General features: G+C 44.6%; 1 protein-coding gene across 4 annotated transcripts; it reads right to left on the bottom strand.

The window, feature by feature from the left end:
• Positions 1-171: 171 nt before the first annotated feature.
• On the bottom strand, positions 172-14,316 carry ING4 (inhibitor of growth family member 4). Of its 4 annotated transcripts, XR_015284952.1 has the most exons (10): positions 14,231-14,301; positions 3,278-3,349; positions 2,938-3,104; positions 2,611-2,725; positions 2,177-2,285; positions 1,719-1,866; positions 1,257-1,318; positions 865-1,039; positions 707-771; positions 172-558 (listed from the first exon to the last, which is right to left on the bottom strand). XR_015284952.1 is itself a non-coding variant. In XM_086882708.1 (8 exons), the coding sequence occupies exons 1-8, from the start codon at positions 14,265-14,267 to the stop codon at positions 1,000-1,002; spliced, it is 750 nt and encodes a 249-aa protein (XP_086738834.1). In that variant the 5' UTR covers positions 14,268-14,316; the 3' UTR covers positions 172-999. The 4 variants fall into 4 exon arrangements, 1 of the variants encoding a protein (XP_086738834.1); XR_015284951.1 differs by having other exon boundaries at positions 707-1,039; XR_015284950.1 differs by having other exon boundaries at positions 172-771.
• Between the last annotated feature and the right edge of the window lie 5,618 nt (positions 14,317-19,934).

Raw genomic sequence — 19,934 nt, 5'->3', positions numbered from 1 at the left:
TTTCAAACCTGACTTACGCAGAATGTCACTTCTTAGTGACAGGACTGCTGCATGAAAAAGCTGCACCACATTCACCACTCACAATAAAAGCAGAGCTAAGAGAGAAAGAAAAACTAGAGAGACCAATTGCCGCAGTTTATTTTGGAGGTGATGTCAAGGCAAACAGAGTACTTGTTTCAATGAATTTTATTTAATTCTGTATCATACAAGTGGGATCTGAATCCCCAAACTTCCCACCATCAACATAATGGAGAAGCACCACTACACAAGAGGAAGGCAGAATTTTGAAGCCGGAAGACAGACTGGACCAAGCCGTTTCTCCCCACGTGGTCAGAAATTCTTCCTCCTTCACACAGTGTGCTTCCCAGACCAGCAGGTTTACCCCAGGAATAAGAGAGACAAAGCTAGCTCTAAACACTCCCTCTGCCTCCTCCTCTCCCCAACAAAAGAGGCTGCTCAAAGCCAGCAGTGGAATGGTTAAAGACAGGGAGCACATCAGGTTTTCAGTCTTTCAACCAGCCCACTAGATTAAGAAGTAGCCTGGTTACTCCCTCTCTCCTGAAAAAGATCCAGGAAAATGAATGACCTAAAATGCTGAAGACTTACCTCCTTTCCTTCCCCCATCCCATAGCCTTGTTCTCTAAGCAGAGAATAGGCAATGAACTCTGAGGAGGCTGAAGGAAAGCCAAGGAAAATCAGGGGCTACCTGAATCCCTGGGAATCTGGTGGCTACCCTGGTGCCCTCATTCATTCCCTTTGAGGTTCAGAGACCTGTTTGGAACAGTACACAGAGAGGGCCTCCCTTAAGGACTCAGAAGCAACCAGGGATACAGAACACACAGGAACCACCGTGAGGGTACACACCATTCCAGGGATGGCCCAAACCACAAACAGGGCAAGACTTCCCTTCAGCCAAGGCCCCAAGGGCTGGGGGAACTGGGACGAGGCTCTGGCAGGGGGAAGAGAGCTCCTGCAGCAGTACTGAGGTCTCATGTGAATTTACTTCTTCTTCCTCTCCTGGGAACAGCGAGGGCAGAACCTATTAGAAAGGGAAGCACAAAGCTAACATTTAGGGCATGACATGAGCCTCAAGTGCATGGTCCCAAAAGACATTTTCCAAGGTCCCCAACGAAGTCTTAATTCACATTTTCCTTTTAATGATATCTTCTAAGTGTGTACAGATAGTACTTTCCCCATTGCCACCTAGGACCTCCCCTTTCCTAAGGCCAAGGGGCCCCCCAGGTTGCTTCACTCACCATTTTCCTCTTGGTTTTGTTGTCAGACCCACACAGGCAAAATGAAACCATTCAATGGAACACTGTTGGGATGAAGAGCAGCCAGTTAAAGAGCAGTTTCCTTTTCAAATTGTTGCTTCTGGGCTACCAGAGGTTCCCAGCATTTAATCACAAATTTCTAAATCCCTAGCAGTGATCAAGGATTGAATACTCACACCCATCCTACACACTGTTAGCAAGGAGAACGCCCCTTCTCCCTTGCTAAGTTTAGGGACAAGAAAACATTTTAAGGAAAACCCTGAAGAAAGAGGCACTTCAGAGGTCATTGCCAGCCACACCTCTGCCCATCCCAACTACCTGAGGTAAGCCCTCTCCTTGGCACAGCTTGCTGGCTCAGGCCCCAGCCAAGCAGGACAAGACTTTCCATGCAGGACTCCATCTCCACTCCATTCCCCCCCATTCCCACCACGTGCAGGCTCTTACATCAGGGTTGTCACAGCCAATCATCTCCCCATAGGAGACCTGGTGGCAGAGGCAGTAAGTGGGCTCATTGGGGTCCACGGGCATATCCAGTACGTCCGAGGGGTGCACATTTCCAAAGGTGACGGAAGGCATCCCATACTCTGTGCTACTGCAGGACAAGAACAAAGTAAGTCAGCAAAGTAACTGGCTCTGAGTACCTTCACGTGTCCCACGGCAGTGCCCTTGTTTGCCAGAGACAGATACTTCTCTCATTTAAGTACATACAGCCAAGGGGACCTGCCTTCCCCTTCAACCCACACTCCCCTTAAAGAGTGAAAACGTTTTCTTCCTCTTGCTCCCCAAGAAGGGACAGAGGACACACAATTCCAGTTTGGGGATCTCAGGGAAGCCTGGCTAGGCCTGCCTTGATCTAATTTCTAGTGCTGCTTCTCAATTCCTCAAGTCCCTTAAACACTTACGTGCGGACGAGCTTCAACTTCTTTTGGGCAGTTTTTGGTGCTTCCTCATCAGAGTTTTTCCCTTTAGAGCGAGCACGGGCAGCTTTTTTCTCTTTTTGGGCTCGGCCCTCTGGTAAGAAGAGAAAAAGGTGTTGAATCTGTCACCCACCAAAACATACACCTGACATACAGTGACAACCTCTGCAGCACTAAAATACACTCCTTCTTTGGAATGTGTATTGGCTTTGGGCCCTGCATCCCATCTTAATTTATCTAGCGGCCTTGAATAAGCTCACACAAGAAGAGCCCAGGTCACCATCTTTTTACCTGTCCTTCAGACTCCAGCGCAACAGTCTTTGATCTGCACCACTCCAAGTGCCTGCCTTCATCCCCACCACTTCCACAGTCACTTGGCTGCCTCCTGAATCAATCTGCAGCCCAGTGGTGGTACTCACTCTTCTTGCCCTTGCTGGAAGAACTGTCATAGTCACTCGACTCTATCTGCTTCTCCTTCAGGTCTGCTTCAAAGCGAGCGAGGTCTGTGTCCAACCGCCGGATGTGCTTATCAACCTGCAAAAACAGCAGTGACCAGGGTTTACCCCAGGACAGAGCCCAGGAAGGCAAAGAGAGGACAAAGAGGGGACAAAGAAGCAGGGGGCTTGCACTAAAGAGCTGAAGAGCAAGCGTGGGGATGGCCTAAAAATGAGAGATCAGGGCCTTCCGAGATGGGCGGTTTTAGTTCGGGTGTTCACACGATAAGCACAAGACACTTCCCTTCATACCATCTCGTAGGTCTGCATAGCCAGCTGAACTTTGTCGTCCCCAAATTCCTTGCACTTTCCATAGGCCTCCTGGATTTGCTTGAGAAGTCCCAGTTTTTCCTCCGAGGACAGAGTCCGTGCATTGCTGATATACTCCGTGGCCAACTTATCGATCTCTGACTTGAGGTCTGAAACAAGTGAACCATTAAATACACGAACACCACACATGCCATGAGGAGAGACTGAATGGAGCAGCTCCAAGCCTCCTCCCCTGCCTGGAGATCCCCATGACAAAGGCAAAGCAAAGCTGGTCAGGTTATGTACTCTTTGTCTTGGCAACAAAACCATCTCCAACCCTCACCTTCTGTCCTCTGATCCAGATCTCGCATGAGCTGGAAGTTTCTCTGTAATTCAAATGGCAGGTTCTCAATACCTGCAGAGAAAGGAGAAGATGGAGAAGTCAGGTTCTTGTCCATGATACCAAGGCAGGAACGAAGCTAACCAGTAACACACACACCCCTGGTGCATATCAGCCTGCTTCCATTTGTTGCTGACCTCAAAGGAGACAGATGATAAAAATGTGATATATTTAATGCAGAAACATAGTTCTAGAGTACATATTAGTTTGCAGAAAACTGCTGCCATGCAGAAAGGTCCACACTAAGAAAGCAGAAACCCAAAATCTGTAATGAGTGTCAGTCACTATAACATGTCTCCATCCAAAAACTCCACTCAGTAATGAAAAAAACTACACAACAGCTGGTAAATAAAGCCATTTAGTTATTTCTACACAAGGATATAAAAATTGAAGTTGATCAAATGCTAATTCACTGAAAAGTAAAGGGATAGAAAAGACTTTGGGCAGAGCAAAGATCAAGGCTGAGATGGGATGTGGAACAGAAAGCAGTCTTAACCCTTCGTGACTTGTAACTTACTGTGCCTTCCGCACTGTCATCTCAGTGTGGTCTGTCCAACAGCTGGAAGGATGCCACACATTGTGAATAATAAACATTTGTAGGGCTCTGAATGAGCAATGTGAAGTTGATAGTCAATTAATTTTCAATGCACTATGCTACTCACCCCCCAGGCATCACCAGATGCTCAACTGGCAAAGCTGATAAAAACAATTCTCATTTTTCCCATGCCTGTCTAATCAAAATGAGATCTAGTGTCACTGCATTAACCTGAAGTCTAAGCTTGATTACTGTCACCTTTATACCTAATAAAAATAATAAATATCTCTTGAAAGTTTTGAAAACAAAAAAAAAGGTGTTGGGAAAAGCTCTTCACAAACACAACAGAAGCATGTCTGAGCTTCCTGAAGTCACTCTCCAGCTCACAGGCAGTGTAACTGAAGGTGTGTCTGACCATCACCAAAGCTGTCCAACACATCAGCCCAGGCAGCAATCTCTATTTTCACTGCACATATTTCTACAGCAATGAATGCTTCTTTACTTCCCTGAAGAGCAACCAGTTGACAGGGAAGGCTCTGTATGCAGGAGGAAGGTTTTAACAAGTTTTAACAAGTACTACTTAACAGGACCTAAAATTAATTCCCATAAAAGGTACAACAAACTGTGAGCCTTGCACAGAAGTTGTTCCTTTTACTTAGATTTTTGCCCAAACAGGATAATAAGAAGTTACCTATAGAATCCTTAGGAACAATCAAGCTGCTGCTTCAACAGATTTCTGTTGCCATTTCTGATTTAGTTACCTGAGAAATGCTCAGATAGTAGGTGTCCTTAAGTACCCAGATACATGATCCACAGCACATACACATCACCCCTCTGCATTCAAGGACAGTTAACAGTGCAAATTCAAATTCTGGAAAATTACTAAGTGGCAAAATTAAGTCTGTCTGCACATCCTGAATTTGATACTTCCATGTTTGTTCAGCATGACAGACTTCACACAAGGTTTAAGCAGCTGACTACCGGATTACATCCCTATGGTTCAAAAAAGCATCTCAGAACACGATGGGGACACAATGCCGAAAATTATTATTGCTTATAGAGGGAGCTTATGGCAGGGATGAAATCCAGCTTGGGAATCTAGAGACCATGCCTTTTTCCTTCCTGCAATCCCCAGCCTCATCAACTCTAAACCTTTCAATTTATACAGCAAATGAAACATGGGTCGTACTGCAGCATGCTGCTTTTCATCCCTCTCCAAAGCATCCGCTGCAGAAGACAAGACAGGTATCCTCTAGAGGAAAACAGAAGCTCTTCCGGCACTGCACACAATATGTCAAGTTTATATTGAGTTTATTAATCCTGGAAGATCACAGCTTCTGAATTCTTGACTTTGTGGTTTTTAGAAAAGATTAATGTAATTTCTTCTTCTCTTCTGAAAAGGACAGATGGTAAAAGCACAAATTCCACCAGGTACTGTCAGCTTTCCGTCAGCAGGGCTAGAAAACTTTAGATAGAGCAAGCACCTGAGCCAGCACAAAAAACAGCAGGGCACAACTCTGTGGGCAGAACAACCCCACACGAGGTTTCGGTCACATTTCACAGCGATGTTTTTGCGCCAGGAGAAACTCAAGCAGGAGTTTGATTCTGCTACACAACCTCAAAGAACTGTGCTCTAGTTTTTACAGCCACTACTGTAAAAATCTGTCACCACCACTGAATGCCAGAACATGCCCTTGTCTGGACAGCATCTGTCTGTCTTTCTTTTGCCTCTACGTGCCCGGCCTTGCTGGTTCAGCCTGTGCCCCCCACCCCTGAGAGCCCTTCTCTCCCAGAGCCGCTTGGCCCCTCAGCCAGGCCAGTGGCTCCCCTGCCTCATTTCCTGCCTCCAGCTGTGCAGAGCCCTCTGCTCCCAGGGGCTCTGGCAGTGTGGGGAGAGCTGTCACCTGGCTCTGGTTGAGCAAATGCTCAGCACAGGCACCATGGCTGGATCATTTAAAGCTTGTCTGAGCCATGATCTTCCAGGAGCTCATTAGCTGGGCAGGCTTCCACTGGGGCTAATGAGACAAACCCCTGTCAGTTGAATTCCTTCCCTGCTAAAACCAGCAAAATGATTTCCTAAAACCACAGCAAAATATTTCACTCTGCAGATCTATTATTGGACAAATGTTCTGCCACTGCTTCGTCAATAAACAGAGAAAATGAAACGAGTGACAGCACAGTGACTTTATAATCAGAACTGCTACAAAGATACTTTATCTGTTCAACTGAACACGGAAGGAAGCTGAGCAGACCATTACAAATTATGATCCAGAGAGAATCTGGCAATAACAAAAAGCATAACAAGATAAAGCTGCAGATAAGCAAGTTATAACTGAGCAACAAATTATTTGTATGGTACATAACTTAATCTAGCTGTGGGGATGTTTCCTACTATCTGCAGCTTAACTCCAAAGCTCTTGCATAGCCTTAAACAGAAGTGATTCTCTTCATCACAGAATTTATCACTTGCTGAAATTGCTTGACCTGTGCTGTGCTGGCTATCAGACATTATCATTCTCTAAGTCACATTAAAAAAAAAAAATAAAAAAAAAAAATCTATTTGAGTCTCCATTTCCTACCACCACACTTTTCCTCACTCTTTCTAAAAATATTAGTTATTTATGTAATTTCATTTCCTTCTGCTTTTCTCCTTCTTTTCCTCTACAATTAATTCTGCTCTTTCATCTTAGTAAGACTCACCTAAAATTATAATGACTAAATGCTATCTATCATAAAATACCCACGTAATTCTCAGATTATGAAACCGATAATTGTAAAGAAAAAAAACCCTAGAGGCATCTTTGATCACTAGAGAAGAGTGATGATACATAACAATGGACAGAAAAATAAGGAAATAAGGGCCTCTTTCCACACAAATGGCAAGAAAGGAAGAGGAGGATTGTGAAAATGTACAGGGAGGAAAGTGCTAGCAAGGCCAGCGGCTTGGCCTAAAGCACGGGCTGGCATTAATGCAACCGTATCACAGAATCACAGAACGGGTAAGCCTGGAAGGGACCACAGTGTGTCATCCTGTCCAACCTCCTGCTCAAGCAGGGTCATCCCAGAGCACACGGCACAGGATTGTGTCCAGACAGTTCTGGAATATCTCCAGTGAGGAAGGCTCCACAACCTCTCTGGGCAATCCATCCCAGCGCTCAGTCACCCGCACAGTAAGGAAGTTCTTCCTCATACTCAGCTGGAACTTCCCGTGCATCAGTTTCTGCCCATTGCCCTGTGTCCTGGTGCTCGGCACCACTGAGGAGAGCCTGGATCCACCCCAACACCCTCCCTGCAGATACAGACACTGCTGAGCCCCCTCTCAGACATCTCTTCTCGAGGCTGAACAGGCCCAGCTCCCTCAGCCTTTCCTCACAAGAGATGTACCAGTCTCCAAATCATCCTCATTCCCCTCTGCTGGACACGCCCCAGCAGTTCCACATCTCTGTTTAACGAGGAGCCCGGAAATGGTTATGCCTCACCTGATGTGCCTCACCAGGGCTGAGGAGATGGGCAGGATCCCTCCCTCACCCTGCTGGCAATGCTTTTCCTAATGGACTCATTGCACAGATCCATACAGAAGCCTTGTGCAGCCCTACTGATTCCTCTCATGGTATGGTTATCCTGAAAATCACTGGTGCGGCTCTCTCAGTGAATTTTTTTTCACCCCTTCTTTTTCCTACCTTGTTTTAATTTCTGATCACAAGCTAAAATCTCTCTACCTACCTTCATCTTTCCTCTCCTCAAGTGTTATCCCTTCACTAAGCCCATTCTTCTTTAGCCTCCTTTGTTTTCCTCTTTCCTTGTCATTCTTTCCCCCATTCATTCTTCCACAGACATCCATAACCATGCTGTCTTCTCCCTTAAGAACCACGCACTCTCTCTCCAAAGTCAGAATCCAACACCACTGTTTTTCCTCTGCAATAATTATTATTTTATTTACCTCTTTTTAGAAACACACGTGGGGTGTCAGGTGCAGGCAACTGATATTTAAGCATCAGCTACTTAACTCAGATGTTACCTGTGATACACAGAGAGCGAGCCTACACAGCCTGGTAACTTCAACTGTGCTTCAATCCTCTGCAGCACGTCTGTGCTGTGCCAAACAATGGATCTGTGCTGCTCAAAGTCCTAAAAACAGCACCAAGCACCATCCAAACACACAGTGCCTTCCCAAGACATCTGTTCACCCAACATGTTTAAATTTTATTAAAAAACGGGAAAATACATTTTGAAACACAGTCACAGTTGCTTTATTGAACAGCTTAGATTTCAGCAAACACTTTAGACACCACCTTGCTGAAGGCAATTAAAACAAAAATTCCTGCTTGTGCCAGGGACTGCCACAATGAGAGGGTAAGTTCTTTGCCCCCCCAAGACTGCAAACTGGCTGGGAGCTGGATGGGGAAGCACACTGGACTTTTCGATACTCCAGGATTCTCATATTTTGTAGCATTTGAAGTACACTGCAGGACAACTGGCTTGCTGCAATCTTCAGGAGCTTCCTTGCTCCTTTGTTAGGGGGCAGGGTGTTTTTTTATCCCTCCTTTCAGAGTGTATCACCCTTTTAAACTACTGCTTCTACTCTGTCCTTTGTTCTCAAGTAATCAATCACCTTCCTACGCAGTTTATTGAAATTGGTGCTTGAGCACAATATATCCCTTTCCCTCTAAGTCAGAGATAGCTCATCCCCGCTGCAATAAAAAATCCTAACCTGTCCCATTATCCTCACAACACCTTGGTAAGGGATAACCCTTACCTACAGTTTTACAAAGAGGGAGCTCAGGTGCATGGCAGACTGATTTAGCCACAGCCACTTGGGAATTCTGTGGCCATATCACATATCCCAAGCTTTGGGCCAATGTACTGCACACCAGTCCACCCAAGCACATCTGCTTCTGACACTGTCCAAAGAAATGGGCACCAGTCAGCAGTGACCAACAACAGTGACAGTCAGCCATGGAAACCCAATACTCTCCCAAAGTGTGGGCCCATTTCTCAGGAAGAGAGGGCTCTTTCCGTTGTCTTATTACAGTAGCTCAATGCTACAGCATCCACTGCCAAGACAGCAAGCAATGTTTTAAGTCTCAGAAAAGGGATCTTTATTGTCAAAGATCAACCTTGATTTGAAAAGCTTGGAGGGCTTGGAAGACTGACACAACATATAAGACTTGCAACAGTCCTGCCATTTCCAGCCTGCCACAGACCTCCAAAGGCAGGGACAACCAGCAAAGAGATCACAGGGCTGTTTGCCAAAACAATGACATCAGATTTGCAGTTGTGTAAGTGAAGAACTACAGAGAAAACACAGCAGGCTTTGCCATGTAAAGCCATCTTGCATCAGCTCCAATAAAAGAATCAGCCAATAACAAAACCAATTCTAAATGAATTGGTCATTAAATGTATCAGCTCAGTGTGGGCTGTGCCAGTAGCTTTCACACAGAAACAAATGATGCCTATGAATCACCAAATTCTCTCCCCTGCATGAAATCTTTTGTAATTTTCCATAGATCACGTGTGGTGCATCACAGGTGTAACTAATCCAGTCTCAGTAAAGGTGAAAGGCATCTTTCACTACACTAAAACAGTGACAAGTAGAGAAATGATTTATTAAGAGACTTGCATTTCTGAAGAATGATGTGAGAAACTGTAGAGGCAGGGACAGGGGATATGGCTGCGTGCTACACTGCAGAGGGGATAAGAGTAATGAAGGTAGGGAATGCAAGAGATAAAAGAACTGCTGGGGAAATTGGAACATAGCCAGGTCTGGGAAGGAATCAAGGGCCTGCCTACAGCAATTTTCAACATCATACCCCTGTCCTCTAAGAGCTTTAAAATGATGATACTCATCACAGCCTCATTTGATGAATCCATACAGAGGAAAATCCAAGCAGATGTAGCTATTCTGAAAGAATAATCCTGTTTTACCAGGTTAGCTAATGTTATCAAGGAATGAAAGGACATTCCCATTCAGCTGCAGGAAAAAGAAGATGACTGCCATGAGGACATGTGCTACTTTTGTTGCTCTGTGCTTATGCTGGCTTAAGTTTTCTAGCAGTGACAAGCCCTGAGCTGGTGCATCTCTATGTGCCTACTAACAAATGCAAATAGAAGGAGCAAAGGAAATGCAATGCCTCCCTAACCAGTGTAAAAAGGGGAAAACCCCAAGGTACTCTGACTACATAGTACCACATTAACTTACCAGCTGAGATCTCCTCATCTAAGCCTCCATCACCCTCTGCACTGAGGCAGATATATCTTAGTGCCTGCTCCTGGAACAGGTCCTGACTGGTGGCCTCCAAGGCAGCAGAATTAATATACTGGAGCTGTCTGAACAGCCCAGTCTGTGACATCCTCCTGCCTCTCACCAAGGTTACCTGCTACTCATGACTCTCCCAAATGTTTAGGTCTAATTTAGATGAAATGATGGCTTTAGTTCTTCAGGGAAGATGGAAAAAGTTCTTGTTGAGGGGAGGTACATGCCTTGGTATGCTGCCATGAAAGATTATTCATGTGTTGTCACCAAGTACATGTACTTTATTCTGGCACCCACTGGGTGGCTAAACAGGGAAGCACTGATGGCAGAAAACACAGGTGGTTGCACAGCAGCTCCCTCTACTATAAAGACGATCTCTGCACTCATGGCATGCTCACATATAAACAGAGAATTGATTTGGGACTGTTTTCTGGGTATGTGTGCTTTAATGATGTCTTTCACAAAGGAGCTCTTGAAACTTCCAAACATGAAGAAAACTCAGGGTTTGCATCTCACCTTCTGGAAAAAAGCTGTATTCATCACATTATCCCTTTTCTGCCGCTCAAAGCCTCCACAAGAGTATTTCTAAGACCATACAAGGGCCAGCACTGAGCCAAGCACAGTAACTCAAGCTCCAGCAAGCACAAATTCTTCTCATGAGTCTTTGTGCACATTCCATCTTTTAATCACAAAACACTGTTTTCTTCCTTCCTCTTCCTCCATTCCTTTATACATCTCTAACTCCTTTGCACCCACAGGTTTTCCCTTATTTAAGCTGCGCTTATTTACTGCTTGAGGGAAAGCACTTTTTAATCTTGCTTTCTCCCCTCAAAACCAGGCATAAAAGGGTTTAGAAACCAGAAGGAGGACAATATGACAAATTTGAAGAGATGGAAATATTTTTATGTTTGAATTCAGCCACTGCAGAAAAACACCCAGGAAGAAAACTGGAACAAGACACATTCCTCTTCTCCCATTCCCTGAATCCTTTGGCTCAGTAAGTAGGATGAAGGAATGAAGGTGATCAGAGTAGACAAAATACGAAGTTTCTCTGTCAGGATGCTCAGCACAGAAGGAATGTGCATATTTCTCTGCTGCAAAAACATCTGCCAAGAGCATAACACATTTCAGACAGATATGCTTTGTAATTAACAACTTAAAGCCAAGGAAAGAGCATGCCTAATCCTAGGTCTAAACCCAGTTTCAAATTACAGAAAGGACTTGAAAGCTGCTGAAATACCCAAGAAGATTCTAGACACCTCTTACAAAGAACTTTTTTTAACTTGGCTATTCCACAAAAAAAAAAAATGGAAAAGAACTTGAGATGTCTAAAGCAGAGGGCTCAAAATATATGAACTGAAGCAACTGGGGCAGTATGCCTGGGTTTGTCAGACTGCTCATGCATTTTAACATACAGTTTTTAATTACCTTTCACATGATGTTTCATACAAGGTGTTTCTCATTCCCAGTGACTGAGCATTAATTTAAAATTTTATTCTCTTTGCTCAATACAGAGTCACATGCTTAGACTGAGAGCTCAATCTGAAAACTGACTTTGTAATCAGCTTTTCAAGGTGTTCACTATTGTGACACCAAAGTGTTTTCACAATGCTGCAGTGGAGTGGTCCATTTCCCTCATCAACAGAATGAAGGCCAAGAGATTTACTGAGGCCAAGAGATTAAAACCAAGAAGGCCAGCCAAACTCTCCTCTTGAAATGTGCAAAAATGCTTCATAGCATGACTTTTCAGAATTATCTGTTCAAGGCAGACTCCAGCTGCAGCTATAAGCATTCTGCACATCTGCTCCTCTGACTAAAAATTTCCACTCTTAATCTGAGGGAAGCACAATCCCAGCAAGGAAAACCTATACAAAGTGGGACTCACAACATAAATAAAAACATCAAGCTCACTTAGTCAGAGTGATATTCAGTTCCTTCGAACACGAGGCCACCTTTTTTCTTCCTACAATTTTCACTTTATTCCTTATACACCTTCCTTTATTCAAAGATATGAAAAGGTCCTACAAGTAACTACCCTTTCATCACACACTCCTCATTCATTCCCTGAGCAGATCCATACAGAAAAACATACGAAAGAGAATCTCTGTGGGAGGAAAGAAGACATTCAATTGAAAACTGTGTGGCTGTGTCTGCAAGAGCAATATAATACTAAGAGAATTCCGTTCCAAGACACAGATGTAAATTAAGAATTAGACACTTTTTATAAGAGATGACCAAAAGGCCTAACTTACTAAATACTGTGATGGGTGCTCTTGGACTCTAAGGATCACAATTCATATATGCTTTCCTGAAAGACATCTAGAATAAGGACAGCAAGTGTCTTATGATTAGCTAATAACAGCAAGTAGTATCACACCACACAAAATTGAAAAAGGCCTTAGAGATCTAAGAGTAAGCAAAAAAGGCTAAACCATCACAGCAAAGAATGTTTTGTTCTTCCTAAAATCTTTGTAAACAGGTACTTTTAAGGATTTTTAGATTGTGCACATCACTTTCATACTTCAACAGGATGAGAATCTCTAATCCAATCGCAGGACCAGAAATCTCAGCTGCATGCCTGTACTAGAGAAGAAGAGGAGTTCCCAAGCTGGCTGATTTTAGTTGACTGTGATGACATGATCCAGAAGTGTTTGACTTTGGCAGGAGCATTCTCCAACCACCAACCTCCCCTTCTCTGCAGCTGGGTACCTACTGTACCTCTCCACACTCACTGCTGCACCCTGCTCATCTCTGCTTATCAGCTGCAGATCCCAGGCTTTCACTCCTTTATCTTTGCTCTGCAGCTCTTACCCAAAATACACTCTATCCTCCCAGCAGGAAAACCCTGCATTTTCCCTATGCACTTACTCCCTGTCCATTTGCTCTTTTCTCCTCTTTCCCAGCCTTTGTCCTCCCAGCTGCAGAGCCTCAGTCAATTGCAGCCTTCTACAACGGAGTGAAAACTGCCCAAGAACATAAACCTTCACTCCTCTCCAACCTTTATTCAACCTCTTTATTCAACTCTTCTTCCTGGCTTATGCATCCTCCTTCCTTCAAGCTCTTAGATCCTTGCCTGTCCAACTGCAGCTTCTTTTCAGCTTTCACTGAAATTTATTATGGTTCTTGAACATTCTCAGAGACATTTCCTTTCATAATGATCAAAGGAGAACTGAAGACACAAGGAACAACACACCCTTGACATCTGTATCAATATCAGCACCTTATCACTTTTGTGCTGGAAGAAACCTGGTGTGGTAAGACATCTGAAGAGCCAAACTCCATTTTTCTCCATGCATATGCAGATAGTGAGAGATTTAACTGGCCTGGTACAGTGAAGCAGAAGACACATAACCAGAACTACCCAGCTTTAAACACACCACCCCGTGAACATCCTCCCCTGTCTCCAGTGCCAGCACCAGACCAGCAGGAAAACGTGAGAACAGCATTACTCAAAGAACAGGTTATTCAATCTTAACTCGTTAACCTATTCATTGAGAAACAGCTCCTCTGATGGATCTGCCTGGCTATTTTAGGAACGCGTGGGTAAAACATGCACTGAATGTCTCATCCCCAAAGGGCAGAATTTGAGGGAGTTTTAAGCACCTTAAGGCAGGATGGTAAAATGGGAGGTACCATGGGAGGGCTCTGATAACGTTACCAACTCCATTAGCATTTACAGAGCTCCTCTTCGGCCAGAAAAGCAGGGCTGCATTTGTAAGCTGACAGCGTAGAAAGCTACCATAACTACCGCCCCACAGATCCAAAAGTTCTCTCTGTCTCGATGTCTATCCCGGGAAACCACTGACAGCCAAGCTGCCCTTCCCGAGAGGCGGCTGGAGCAGCACCGGGCTCCTTTCTCATGGGACAAACCAGTCGCGGGGCTGCGATGTCACGGCTCCCGCAGCAGCTGCAGCCGAGCCTTGCCCCAGGGACGGGGCCTCTCCGCACGGCCCGGGGACCGGGCGCCCGACAGCCGGGCCGGGCTGCGCCCGAGGGGCTGGGAGAGCCCGCAGACGCCCTGCGCAGCGCTCGGCCCCCGCCCCTCGGCCCGTCCGTGCCCCCCGGGCCGGCTCAGCCGCGGCCTCGGCCCCGCCCCGGCGGCTCTTACTGTCCAGGTAGTGCTCCAGGTACATCCCCGCCGCCATCTTGGGCCCCACACAGCGGCGCTTCCGGCGGGAAGCGGACGCGCGCGCGCCCCCCGGAAGCGGCGCTGCCCGGAGGGGAAGCCGCTTCCGCCCGCCTGTTCCGGCACTTCCGCCCCGCTCCCGCCGCCATTTCGGGCTCTGCGGGGCTGCCCCGGGCGGTCCCGGGCGAGGGTGGCCGGGGCACTGGGGCATCGCTTCTACGGGGAAAGGCTGAGGGAGATGGGGCGCGTCAATCCGAGAGGCTCAGACGACCGCCAGGGTACCCCATCCATCTCTCTAATCATCTAAAAGGAGAGCGTGACTCTTCTCGGTGGTGCCGAGCACGAGAAGAGGCAAAGGGCAGAAACTGATGCACGGGAAGTTCCAGCTGAGTATGAGGAAGAACTTCCTTACTGTGCGGGCGACTGAGCGCTGGGATGGATTGCCCAGAGAGGTTGTGGAGCCTTCCTCACTGGAGATATTCCAGAACTGTCTGGACACAATCCTGTGCCGTGTGCTCTGGGATGACCCTGCTGGAGCAGGGAAGTCGGAGCAGTGACCTCCTGAGTTCCAGCCTGGCCCATTCTGTGCTCTGGCTGAGGAAGTGATGCTGACTCGTTACTACGGTTTCCCATTCACCTCCTGATCCACCAGTGCCGAGCAGCTGCTGCCGTGTCCTAAGCGGAGATGGATTGTCTCTGCTGCAACAGGACTGGTACAACTTAACACTTCTAACAGACTAACAAAGGGAATTAAGTTTAACATGTGACCGTGCTCTTTCTCTCCATCATGCCAGAAGCACTTTCGTGACCCTACACCACGAGCCACTCGAAGGTTTAGAGCCCTGCGGAGCTCAGGAGCCCTTCCCCAGCCATCCTTTGCTACATGCACGGTGCGGTGGTGCGAAGTCACATGTGATTATGGAGGAACTGAGACAAAATTCTCTCACTTCTGTTCAGCCTTAGGTTCCAAGATATGCAGGATTGTTTTTTTTTCAAGAGGTCAGAGTTCATTTAGCATCCTATAGTTTAGGAGGCACTAGGTTTGGTAAATACTACATTTCAAGCACCTTTCTCCTGCCTACTCCCCCTACACAGTCCTGCTTTTTCCTGCCAGTCTATATAATGACAGCCATTGCTCAGGACTGAATGCTTCCAGATTCTGGCCACAAGGAGAAGTGATTACATTTCTTTTCCTCTCTTTTCCTCCCAGAGATCTTCCTAGACGCCATGCCTTTATTTATATGGGTACACTAGGATTAAGTCTTTGAGCAGCCTGGACTGCAAGACTGAGGAGCTGTTACATAAAGGAACTGCAGCTGTTTGAACTATGAACCATCTTGCTGTTAAAGTACTTGGTTAATTCAGAGATCCTCTGTGTTCTGATGATGGAGTTTTCCATTCCTCTTCCTACAGTCATTTAAGTTATTTATGACATATTTTTAATTATTCAAAACACATTTCTTAGTCTTTTCAGTTCCCATGTGGAGCAGCTGGCTTCAGTTAGCTGAACGTTATTGTTAAGCCTCTTTAAAGTACTTCAAAATTCTTGTATAAATTGCCTTACACTCTCAATTAAAGGGAAGGATGTGGCTGTTAAAAAAAAAAAAAATCTGCTCCCTATAACCATGTCACAGTCCTAAACCAGAATCTCCCCAACATGTCCTGCTTGGGGGCTACCAAGCCAAATGGAGCTGATGTTAAAAATTAGACATTCTTAGACATCACTAATTTGTTTAAGAGACCACCTGGGAACCCCATCTTATCCTTCAAGCCAAGTCTAGGAAGATGTCAGAATTCTAGATCACTTAAATGGAGAGACAATCTCCCTCTGGACTTCTTGCCACTGCAGATACAAATGACAGGGCAAAGAAGCAGCACTTGCCTAAAATCTAAATGGCAAATCTTGATAAAGTGTACAAATGTGTCTCTAACTGCATGATCTGCCACTGTGAATTTGCAAAATAAAAGGGAGAGGGAGTTTTGTGTGCCTGTGTGGTCTCACAGCAGTAGAAATTCTACCATTCCAGCAAAAACTAGTTCCTGAGCTCTGAGTCCGGGAAAGCTTGTTGTTGTTTTTGCTTTCTTTACAACGTCAAAGAAGTATTTGCATTGCTCACGGCTCCAGCAGCATTCTCACCCACAGAGAAAGAGTCACCATGGTAGTTATTTGTTGAGAGGTGGAATATTTTTTTTAACACTTCTGCACGCTGAAGTCTGAGCACGGGTGCAGACGAGTGTGCAGGAAGATGCTTTCCCAGCTGAAATAAGCTCTAGAGACCCAGGACCTTTTATGTCTAACCCTCACCCAGCCTCATGCTCTGATCCTTTGGCAAGTGCTGCAGTAACAAAACCTCACACACTAACCCCTGTGCTTATCACATTCCTCCCCCTCACCCGTTTGCTACTACAGCTCCACGCTGCAGTCAATCCTGTAGGTAGCTCCTGGCTGGAGAGGATCTGCAGGATGAGCGCTGCTGCCCAGGCCTCGGCACCTCCCACAGGGAAGCTGCATGGCCTATGGAAGCAGTCTGCAGGGGTGGTTCTCATCCTTTATTGATGTACAATATGATGCCTGTGTGTTTTCCCCTGGAAATGTAAACATCTGTATACCAAACTGAAGCCTCCAGATTTTAGTTACCTTATAGACTTCTTAAGTGTTGTCCAAGGACTGTGAGGTGAAGGCCAGTGCTTGAGAGGGATCCTCATGCAGAAGCCAGCAGGTCAGCTGTAACTCTGGACTCTTGTTCAGTTACCTTTTTGCTGTTGTACGTTCAGCTCTTCTCACTCTTTAACATTCTAAGTTCAGAGGTCCCTGAACTTTACATTTCCTGTCTTCAGGAAAAACGAGAGGTACCCACACTTCATTCTCACAAATGGCAAATGATTGATCTGCAGCACTTGGCCCCAGGGGAGTTAATTAGCTTTACAAATGTAAGAGGATGCCAAAGGCCACAAATTATAGCTGAGTCCATGTTTCAAAAGCAAATCCTACTTCAGTAGCAAAACTAGGCGTAGACTCTAGTTCTTTGGTGTCACGATTTCTTTTCTTGCAGTTTTTTTTTTCCATTCATTACACAGACACTACATGAAATCGAAATGTTTGTTGGACCAAGTTACTACATCTCTCTAGTACTTTGGTGTTCTACTATACAGAAACAAGAAACCATGCACACAAATTTAATCTGTTGTACCTGAAAGGACGATTGAACAGGTACCTATCTTGTAGTTAAGGAAGTGTACAGAGCAATTTCATTCTGTGTTCTGAAACTGCACTAGTAAACTTGGGCAGCTTTCAGGTACATTACCTGCAAAATATTAGAAGAAAATCCTAAACATTATATCCTTTAGTTGATATAAAGATGATAAAATAATCAATAAAAATATAGAAGACAGACAGAATCTCATAATTATATTCTATATTAGGAAGAAAGTTGGATGATGTAGACACATCTGTGAGGTAATGAAATATTACCTATTGCCAATGAGATTTAGGAAGATGTTTAGTTCTACCCATTAAATAAAACATCCTAGAAGTTGCATAGCTAGAAACTGACAATCAGTAATTTGAAAAGAATTATCTGGCAAGCAGATGGAAGCGATGGGCTTTCTTTTCCAAACAACTTTGAAGTTCTGAATGTGTTACAGGAGACGAGCAAAGACTTTTACTAAAAAAGTACTTGCAAAGCAAGTGGGTTCATCCAGGTTGCTGTAAGGCAGTTAACCCAACACTGATGTGGCAAAATCTCAGTGGCACTGACTGGGGTTGCACTCAGCTAAGGAAAGAAACGTACTGCTGTTTGTTTTAATTTGAAGAAAAAGACCTAATTAAAAGAAGTGGATATCCTTCTAGATACCATCTAGGCCTAATGTAGCAAGACCTTAGCTGAACACTACACAGCTGGGTCACTGAAAGGGAAAAGAAAGGCAACAGATAAGAACTATATGATGGAGCCAAGCCTTACTGTGAGACACCTAAACCAGCTCAATTCAATTTAGCTGTTTGGAAAGATGAATACAATGGCTTGATCATGGTCTGTAATTCATTATACAAGAAGAAAGACTTTTTATAGCAGAAGACTTCAATGTACTCAACAAAGGAACAGCAAGACCCTATGGATTAAAAAAAAAAAAAAAAAGTAGTAATAGAGCGGCAGTTTCAATAGCAGTGATAACTAACAAAAAAACGGTAATAAGGGACATGGTTGATTAACCATAAGGCTTTAAATTATACAAGTCTTAAATCTTTCTTGAAGACTTAACTGAATTATAGACCAGCAATACTATCATTAGTCACAGCTGAGATTCTGTTACTGTTTGTGGGTGACTTTTCTAAATGATTTCCAGCCTACATGATGTCTCCTTTTAAAGCAATGATAATTTGTAAAATGCAACTAAGAACAGAAAATCAGCTTGGAAAAGGACAAGAAGAAAAAGTGCTATTGCCTTTCAGCAAAGATACAAGATGCAACCTAATACAGAACTCCGAAGTCATTGTTAAGTCTTCTTGGGTGCAAACATATAGAAACAAATGGATTTGCATCACAATGAAAATGCAGGGTCAAAGAATTCATGGAGCTGAAGAAGAAGAACCATGGGATCTTGTTAAGAGAAAATTCCACTCTTGTGAGTGGGAGGTAAATAATTGAACTGTTGTTGGCTTGAGTGCACAAAACTGCAGACTGCAGAACCTCAGGTTTCACCTGAAGAGGGAAGATTTTTGTACAAGTTGTTACATTTTGTGTCTCACAGGTAGCTACTGTACTTTTTAAACCATCTGGAGCACACTGGACATGTTAAACAACCTTGGGAACCCAAAGCGGAAGACCTAATCCAAACTCAAATAAGTGACAAAGATAATGAGGGTAAGGTATCTTCAATTATTGCCACATGCACAACAGGACTGGGTAAACAGAGAAATTCTCATTCATAAGAAAGAAAAGGAGGCCTTGAATAAAGTGGCATTTCTGAAGCTCAGTGGGAATGTCCCTTAGTAAGAAATAATTAGTTTCCTCCTGGGCAACAGTAAAAGCTATAGGCTCAGCAGCAAACTGCACAAACAGTAACACCTTTGAAATGACTGGTAACAAGAATTGCACAGCCTTAAATACACATGGATGCCCATGCTGGGTAGCAGATTCCAAGAAGGGAAAGGGTAGCAGACATCAGAAAACACCACCTCAAACCAGGGACCAGGAAAGGCATTTTCAAGCATCTTTAACATAGAAAATGAAAAATCACTGCAAAGAATTTTAATGTGTGAGCCATTCCCCAGGGAATTCAACCAGTCAGCAAAATACTATTCTGACTTTTAAAGCCTTCCCAGTTTAATTCAAAACACTGCAGCCAAACCAAGTCATTTTTTAGACTTCAAGATGATGCATTCAAGATGAGAGAACAACTTGAATGAAGCTGGCAGTTTTGTCCTGTCCATGTGGATCATGGACATGCAGAGGAGAGCCACAAGTAGTAATAATACTCTGCTGAGTCTCGTAACTTCCAAGGGGAGCAAAACTATAAACTCAGTTGTCCACGGGAGAAAAAGGAAGAAGGCAGAGGAATATGAATCAAACTCTCCTGTAAGGAGAAACGTAACAGATGGAAAAGGTGAAGACAACAAGACAGCAACCAATATAAATTAGACACTATAAAAATAGAGAAAACTCTTAAGAAAAGCTTTGTGACTAGC

Source organism: Cyanistes caeruleus, chromosome 3, assembly GCF_971803275.1.
Source record: "Cyanistes caeruleus chromosome 3, bCyaCae1.hap1.1, whole genome shotgun sequence".
In the NCBI taxonomy this organism is placed as follows: Eukaryota; Metazoa; Chordata; class Aves; order Passeriformes; family Paridae; genus Cyanistes; species Cyanistes caeruleus.
The sequence above is the reverse complement of the archived record's forward strand: the minus strand, read 5'-3'. Positions and strand labels throughout refer to the sequence as shown.

What these genes read in the sequence shown, in the direction of transcription:
- ING4 (XM_086882708.1), bottom strand. Translation starts at nt 14,267, where the DNA reads ATGGCGGCGGGGATGTACCTGGAGCACTACCTGGACA. An exon ending in AAGTTGAAGCTCGTCCGCAC is followed by an intron (nt 1,867 to 2,176) that starts GTAAGTGTTTAA and finishes CTTGTCCTGCAG; the next exon opens with TAGCACAGAGTATGGGATGC. An exon ending in ACAAAACCAAGAGGAAAATG is followed by an intron (nt 1,040 to 1,256) that starts GTGAGTGAAGCA and finishes CCTTTCTAATAG; the next exon opens with GTTCTGCCCTCGCTGTTCCC.